At 41.9% G+C, this 8,344-nt stretch overlaps 1 protein-coding gene across 1 annotated transcript in view; it reads right to left on the bottom strand.

Annotated features, from left to right (window-relative positions):
* MIA3 (melanoma inhibitory activity family, member 3) overlaps positions 1-8,344 on the bottom strand; it is a 35,487-nt gene that overhangs the window by 10,907 nt on the left and 16,236 nt on the right. The window contains exons 6-16 of the mRNA XM_014539915.1: positions 7,202-7,333; positions 5,223-5,244; positions 4,375-4,463; positions 4,054-4,131; positions 3,852-3,962; positions 2,796-2,867; positions 2,509-2,613; positions 1,731-1,853; positions 1,531-1,642; positions 693-748; positions 440-598 (exon numbers count right to left, since the gene is read on the bottom strand). Coding sequence (XP_014395401.1) covers positions 440-598; positions 693-748; positions 1,531-1,642; positions 1,731-1,853; positions 2,509-2,613; positions 2,796-2,867; positions 3,852-3,962; positions 4,054-4,131; positions 4,375-4,463; positions 5,223-5,244; positions 7,202-7,333 — 1,059 coding nt within the window. The remainder of the gene's footprint in view (positions 1-439; positions 599-692; positions 749-1,530; positions 1,643-1,730; positions 1,854-2,508; positions 2,614-2,795; positions 2,868-3,851; positions 3,963-4,053; positions 4,132-4,374; positions 4,464-5,222; positions 5,245-7,201; positions 7,334-8,344) is intronic.

The raw sequence follows: 8,344 nt of genomic DNA, 5'->3' as shown, positions 1-8,344 counted from the left end.
GGCATTTAACATTTTTTTAAACAAGGGGTCCCATGTTTTCACTTTGCCCTGGGCCCTGCAAGTGATGGAGCTGGTCCTGGCCCTAAGCAGAGTGGGCTATCACCCCATTAAAGAAAGAGGAGGGGCGCCTGGCTGGTGTGGCTCAGTGGTTGAGCACTGACCTATGAACCAGAAGGTCATGGGCTCAAACCCCAGTGGGAGGCGTGCAGGAGGCAGCCAATCAGTGATTCTCATAATGGATGTTTCTTTTCTTTTTTTGCTTTTTAATTTATTTTTATTGATTGCAGAGATGAAGGGAGAGGGAGAGAGAGATAGAAACATCAATGATGAAAGAGAATCACTGATTGGCTGCCTCCTGCACGCCCCCTACTGGGGATCTAGTCTGCATGTGCCTTGACCAGGAATCAAACTGTGACCTCCTGGTTCATAGGTCACTGCTCAACCACTGAGTCACGCCAGCCAGGCATCCAAAGCAATTCTTTGTCTTTCCAATATCTGGCAACCTACCTTCCAGGTTACATTTTGTGGACATCGAGGCTCTCAGCTTACACTGTAGAAGTTTTAGATCCTCTTCAACAACGGATATTTCCGTCTGTGTCTAGAAAGTGCAGCAGAGAGAGGTGTTCTTAAAAGGAGGCACAGTAAGGACTCACAGGCATGGACGCCACTCTGTTCTACACAAAGGACGGTACCCGAGAAATGTCCATCATCTGCTTAATCTGATTTTTCATCTTCTCACTTCGGTCACCTAGGAAACAAAGAGGTTTCATTACTTCTTACTCCCGTGCTTTTTAACTCTATTTCTCGATTTCCCCCAAATGAAAAATGACTATGTTTAAACAGTCAAAGTCAAAGCAAATGAACCAACAGAACTGATTAGGCTACTTGACTTTTAGAGAGTTTGTGCAATAAAAATGTTACCCATGCCATTTGTGAGCAAGGAGGTACATGCGAGGCAAAGCTCTCTCTTCCCTCTGACATCTACCTCCACCTGGTCAAGTATCTTCATTAGAAAGACTCATTCCTCTCTTCTCCCCTTGAATCTGCTACCGGGTGGGGTTGAAAACACCCACTGTGCGAGCAACATCCAACTCGGGAAGCAGCATCCAGAAACATCTCATCAGGAAACACGGCTACGCTTCAGCCTTGCTCTCCTGACCTAGTCAGTTCATGGCTCCCACCTCACTCTCAAAGTTGGTTGTGGGGCCTTCAAACCACGGAGCTAGAGAGATGATGCGCATTAAATCCCAGTGTCATCTCCGTGAAGGTGGGAAACCAGTTTCTCCTCCTGACCAGTGCTCAGTGCCCAGCACCCGTGCACATGTCTAGTTCTACTGGGATGGAAAAGCAAGACCAGTGCTCACCGCACGCCCACGGTCACACCGCAGCCCAGCCACCCACCTCTGCCCAGCGCACACAGACGCACACACAGACCCAGCGATGTGCGCCCACAACTCTGAAGGCGCATCGGTTACTTGATTAAAGACAGGAAGGCAGAGAGAGGACCAGCCTCCCCGAAACCCATCTTACCTCCCACTTCCCCGTTTGCTAGTTCATCTGATTCATTTCCTGTTTTATTTTGATGCTCAGATTCAGATTCACAGTCTAACCGATTCAACTGTGTGATACAATTCGTCAAAGCCTAGAAAAGAAGCAAAATATTAGAAAGAACCTCCTGGCTGTGTGGGAATCCATGAGAACTAAACATGTGCTCGAGAGAATGAACTTACATTGATATTATCATCTTTTTGAGTAAGAGTTACTTCCAAATCTTTCTGAGACTTCTCAAATGATTTGATTTGCTCACTGAGTTCAGCGTGGGATTTATTCAAGTCTTTGATTTCCTGCTGCAACTGAAAAGTTAAAGCACACGAATTTCCGAAAGTTAGGGCTTTGTGCTGGAGACATCAGGACCACGTGACTGAGACAGGTTATTCTGGAGCCAGGCTCCTCTTTGCCCATCCCCATGGGCTAAGGCCTCGGTTAAGGGCGAAGGGAGAGTGGCTCCAACCCTCAGAACTGCAGTGGGCTGAGAAGAGCTGGGAAAAAGCTGATGCAGTTTACTGTATCCTTCAGAAAATGGCAGCCAATTCAAAGAACTAACACCCAGTAGGAATAGAAGGGAACAATCTCAGTCTCCCAGACCCAGACCATGTCATCTTCCCTTGGTCAGTGAAGCAGGAACTGCTAGACTAATTCTTTAGTTTGAGAAGCAAATCCACCGCCCCCTTGAGGCCATTCAGGTTAATAACTGGTTGGTGTTTGAAGACAAAGACTCAGCACTCTGCTAGCTCTAAGAAACTGTACAGAAGAACAGAAAATCCAGAACAGATGGAGGACGAACACATGTACTCAATTTGGGGAGCACAGTTTAAACTCTGCATATCTCAGAATAGAATCCTGCATACATATTTCATTTCCTTAAAAACAGATCTGAGAAAAGATATTCAAGAGGCAATGGTATTGGGTTCTCTAGTTTACATAATCTACGCGTTAACTTTTCTTTACCTGGTCTCTCTTCTTCTTAAGCTTAGCATTTTCCTCTTGAACCCGATGGCATTCGGACTTCACCTTCTCTTCACTAAGTTTAGCTTCGTTAAGGGCAATCTGAACCTAATGCGAAACACTCCTATTAATGAATTGATTCCAAAGGGAAAAAAACCCCACAAAGTTTCACTTTCCCAATTAGATATCAGGTAGTTTTCAGTTGCATATTCTAGCACAAATAGGAGTTTGCTCCTCAATAAAACTAAGACATTGTATTAATATCTTGCAGGAATTGTAGGCAGCTTTACCTCTGAAAGTTCTGAGGCATTCATTGCAATAACATCCTTTAACTTCTCTAAAGATATCTTGTTTTCTGATATCTGCCATGTGGAAAAGAACACAAAAAATATATCAGGATTTCAGTAGGAACACTGGGATATAAGCTAAAAAAGAAGGGCCATCCCCTATGCATAGCAGGTAAAAGCAGGTGACCCAGCCTTAGCCTCCAAGAAAAGCCAAGAATGTAAAGAGATGAGGAAACAAGAAAATAATTGGAGGCATTAGTATTCCGTGCCACCCACCACCTTCCTGTCTATGAGATAATGTGGCAGAGGACCAGACAAAAAGGTGAAAGCAAAGAAATTGAAAAAACTTTCAAGTACACCAGTTTAAATCAATGGTTTTTCCTAATAAGAAAGAAAAAGATCCCGAGGTCACTTTAAAAATTCTCTGGCCTGAACTAAAAATGGCTGGACCAGAGAATAGACAAACCTCACCTAGAGGAGACTTCCCGATAAATTATGACAGACGCTGCCTGCCCAGGTGGTGGAGCGCCTCTTCCCCCTTTAGCTGTGGGCTGTGACTTCCAGGACACAGGAGGCCAAGGTGGCAGAGGGGTGACTGTACCGGGGAGCAGCCTCAGCCAGGTGATCAAGTGTAACTGGACGTGTGATATATGGGAACCCTCTCTCTACTACGTTGAACTTGAACTCTAAAACTGTCCTAATATTAGAAGTCTATTTTTAAAAAGAACCACGCAAACAAAACAAAGCACTAGCACTGATCAACTGGGCTAGTTTCTTAGTTGCTCAACATGTTTTGGGGGTTGAGCCAAGCCATATAAAAAGTACCCTGGGCCGAGGACAAAAATACTTCCTAGGACCGTAAGAATAAGAACGTATGGTATTAGCATTTAAAGTTCCCAAGAAATGAACAGATGTAGGTTCAACTCCCCTGGCTTCCAATCTTACTCTAGTTACAACATGGAAAAATGCAGAGTTCAACTCACCCAATCAATAAAATAGCTTGAAAAATAAAATAGCTTGAAATCCAAGTGCTGGTGACACTTAGAGCGAAACTCTTACCAAGTCCTCATTCTTGGCATTCTGTTCTCTCTCAGATTCTAAAAGGAGACGCAGATTTTTTGCTGTATCGTTCAGATTTTCCTTAGTTTCTTCAAGTTCCTTGATTCTATGCTATAGAAAACGATATGAAGATTAATAATAATTACTTGTTATTTTTCTTTTGTTCTTTGAATGTAACCTCAAAATGATCAGGGATTTTTACCTTAAATTTAGTTGCTTCATCAGAGAGAATCATATTTTGTTTCTTGGTTTCTTGAACATGCTTCTTTGATTCCTTGACCTATTTAGATAAAGCATTCAGAATATAGAAATATGAATTAGAGTGCTATCAAACTTATCTCCACCAGGTGGCCCCTTTAGAAAAAAGAGTAGTACTTTACACACATCATGGTTGCTTCAAATTTGAATGGTTTGTAGAGAATAATGGAATTTAAAAATATGATTTAAAAATAGCATAATAACTATAAGACAGGAGGAGGAAATGAAGCTGGAACCATGGGGGAAAAAACTGAAAGAATTATACCTTCTGCTCATAATTTGACAATTTTTGTACAAGATCTGCGTTTTCTTTTTTGAGCATCTTCAGCTTCTCAGAAATTTGTTGTTCAGTGACTAAAAGAAAGCGGGGGGAGGGCGAATCCATAATGGAATTATGACTTCTAAATAAAACTGAATTACCCAATCTATTAGCAACAAAGACATCTTATCCTGCACCATGAAGGAAAATAACTTCTTAGCATAACTATCAGCCTTTAAAAAGCAATCAGTAGTTAAGAGAAATAAAGGTGTAAAAATATTAAAATTTAAGAAAAATATACTAAGAACCTTTACTTCAATGAGTTTCCAACTAAATTTATTTCAGAGCCAGGAAATACAGTAAAATATTTTAGCTCTATATCCTTCCTTTCAGGAAACCCCTTTCTTCGCAGAAACTGTGGTCATTTCAACTATACATAACTTGCAAAGAGGAACAGACGAAAGTATAGCATATTGATTTGCATCTCTTATTCCTCAAATTATCTACTTAAATATACTTATATACTGTATTGATTATACCATTAGCCCAGGAACACTGTTCACATGTAATACATTTGCATTCCATCAACATTTAAAGTCAATCTTCCCCAAATTAAACCAATCATCTTCTTCCTACTACCAGTGTGTTCCACCTCATCCCCTATCTCAGTGGGTAGCATCACCATCTATCTACTCTATCACCCAAACCACAACCCAGCATTAGTGAAACCTTCAGGAGTTAATAAGTCAGTCGTATATCAGATGTCACTATATCTACTTCTAGCTTGCAAAACTCATATCAAACACCAATAATGAGGACACAGTACCAATAACAAAACCAGCCTAAATATTTACCTTGGTACACATGACTCTTTACCTAAAAGAGAAAGAAATAAAATTAAATTTGATTTCATTATTAGAAATAATACAGTTCTAATATAATAGTCAAATCGTAACTACAAGGAAATTTAGTAACAGATGGTTCAGCCTAATGAGCCATAGGGTTAGAAAAAGGTTACAAAGCATTTCAAATGTAATTGATAGTGATACTTCATAAATAGTTTGATAGATAAAAGCAATAAGGCAAACACCTCATTTTGCAACAAAAGGTACATTTACATATCTATGGAATGAGCACCAATCTTATTAATTAAGCACCTAACTTTAAAAAATGAAAATGGATAATATTTTCATATTAAATATACTAATGCTTCATTTACCCGAAATAACTTGACAACCCCAAATTGCCAGAATGAGGTCTAGAAACAATGACTGTTCAAAAAGACAAAATTAAAGGCATTGTCTTTGTACTAAGACATGCCTCTTCCTCTCACCAGAAAACACCTTGGGAATCCTATTAAAGGTGATCATTGGCTGAATTTAGAAGTCTAATAAATAAGCTAGATCATTCAGATTTTCCCAACCCCCTGAGAATAGTGGTCATAACCCTGAAAGGGAAAGGAGACTGGTGCAGGAAAATGCATGAACAAAAGGACAGCTAAGCCCTAGCCCGTTTGGTTCAGTGGATAGAGCGTTGGCCTGCGAACTGAAAGGTCCCGGGTTCGATTCCGGCCAAGGGCACATGCCCGGGTTTCGGGCTCAATCCCCAGTAGGGAGTGTGCAGGAGGCAGCCAATCAATGATTCTCTGTCATTATCCATGTTTCTATCTCTCTCTCTCCCTCTCCCTTCCTCTCTGAAATTAATAAAAAATAAAAAATACTGCCAACACCAATGAAGACTACACTGGGTTACTTTACAAGGGTAGTGTAGAGTACATGCATTGATTTGTGTTCATGGTAGGAAGTGAAAAAGAAACAAAAGGGCCAGTGACTATAAAATATTCCTTGTACCTATGAGGCAAGAGATAAGTTAATCTAATTTACTCACAGCAAGGATGGTTCTCCAGAAGAAAATGACAAATGAAAGAATTCCCAAGAAGGCAGTGATAAGTACAGGCTTCCATGGCAGTCCATAAAAATCAGGCCCGGGCTGAACATCACCAGGCAGTGTAGAAAGCAGCTGAAACAGAAATATCAGAAATAAGTCGATGTTTCTAGCTCTCTATTCTTCTCCCTTCCTCTCTGTAGAAAATCAATAAAATATATATTTTAAAAAAATGAAAATGGATATTATTTTCATATTAAATACACTAATGCTTCATTTACCCGAAATAACTTGACAACCCCAAATTGCCAGAATGAGGTCTAGAAACAATGACTGTTCAAAAAGACAAAATTAAAGGCATTGTCTTTGTACTAAGACATGCCTCTTCCTCTCACCAGAAAACACCTTGGGAATCCTATTAAAGGTGATCATTGGCTGAATTTAGAAGTCTAATAAATAAGCTAGATCATTCAGATTTTCCCAACCCCCTGAGAATAGTGGTCATAACCCTGAAAGGGAAAGGAGACTGGTGCAGGAAAATGCATGAACAAAAGGACAGCTAAGCCCTAGCCCGTTTGGTTCAGTGGATAGAGCGTTGGCCTGCGAACTGAAAGGTCCCGGGTTCGATTCCGGCCAAGGGCACATGCCCGGGTTTCGGGCTCAATCCCCAGTAGGGAGTGTGCAGGAGGCAGCCAATCAATGATTCTCTGTCATTATCCATGTTTCTATCTCTCTCTCTCCCTCTCCCTTCCTCTCTGAAATTAATAAAAAATAAAAAATACTGCCAACACCAATGAAGACTACACTGGGTTACTTTACAAGGGTAGTGTAGATTACATGCATTGATTTGTGTTCATGGTAGGAAGTGAAAAAGAAACAAAAGGGCCAGTGACTATAAAATATTCCTTGTACCTATGAGGCAAGAGATAAGTTAATCTAATTTACTCACAGCAAGGATGGTTCTCCAGAAGAAAATGACAAATGAAAGAATTCCCAAGAAGGCAGTGATAAGTACAGGCTTCCATGGCAGTCCATAAAAATCAGGCCCGGGCTGAACATCACCAGGCAATGTAGAAAGTAGCTGAAACAGAAATATCAGAAATAATAAAAACTCTACAGCCGAGCAGCCACAAAGAATTATCCACAGACATTCTAGAACAACCTCTAGCAGGTAACTACCCCCTCAAAAATCTTCAATAGCTTCCACTGTTTCTACAAAGACTGGATACTGGCAGCCTCACATTCCTCTCTCTTTTTTTAAAAAATATTTTAATGATTTTTTAGAGAGAGTAGAAGAGAGAGGAATAGAGAGATAGAAACATCCATGATGAGAGAGGAACATCATCCATCGGCTGCCTCCTGCACGCCCCCCACAGGGAATCGAGCTCACAACCCGGGCATGTGCCCTGACCGGGAATCCAACCCTGACCTCTTGGTTCAGAGGTAGACGCTCAACCGCTGAGCCACACCAGCCGGGCAGCCTCACATTTCTTGTTTGATTTGAAATGTTTCTAAACAGTATGAATCCAAATGTCTTTAAGTTGTGCATGTATTTCCATATGCGACACCACATCACCGTGTCTAACACAGGGCTAGAATCCCTCTGGATCTAGCTGATGTGTATGACTTAAACAGCCACATAAAACAAACAATTAAAATCCTGTACCAAGCAATCAAGTTTTACAGCAGCAAATAAAACCAAAATGGTAGAAAGTAACACAAAAAAGTTTTCTTTTCCCCTAAGATTGTACGTCCTCGATTGTATTCCACTCCTACAGACACATGGCGAGGAGGCCGGACAGCTGGTCAGTGGTCTCGGCGCCCCTGAATGTAACTGTCATCCGTGCACCTCAGCGCCTCCAGTCTAACTGCTTCCGCGAAGGCAGTGCAGGAAACACCCGCCCGTGCAGGGTTCCCAGCGCCTCTGCAAGTTCACGGCACCTGTCCGACTGGCCCCGCCCCCCGCGGAGCCGGGGTCACCGGGGAGGAGGCGGTGGGGTGAGGACAGCGATAGCAGGCCAGGGTAGCCCAGCGCCCGCTGCCTGCTCAGGGCTCAATGGGAACCAACAGACGACACCTCGCACAGGCCCGC

Source organism: Myotis brandtii, unplaced genomic scaffold (assembly GCF_000412655.1).
Source record: "Myotis brandtii unplaced genomic scaffold, ASM41265v1 scaffold231, whole genome shotgun sequence".
NCBI classification, from domain to species: domain Eukaryota; kingdom Metazoa; phylum Chordata; class Mammalia; order Chiroptera; family Vespertilionidae; genus Myotis; species Myotis brandtii.
This window is presented reverse-complemented; position numbering and strand designations above follow the sequence as displayed.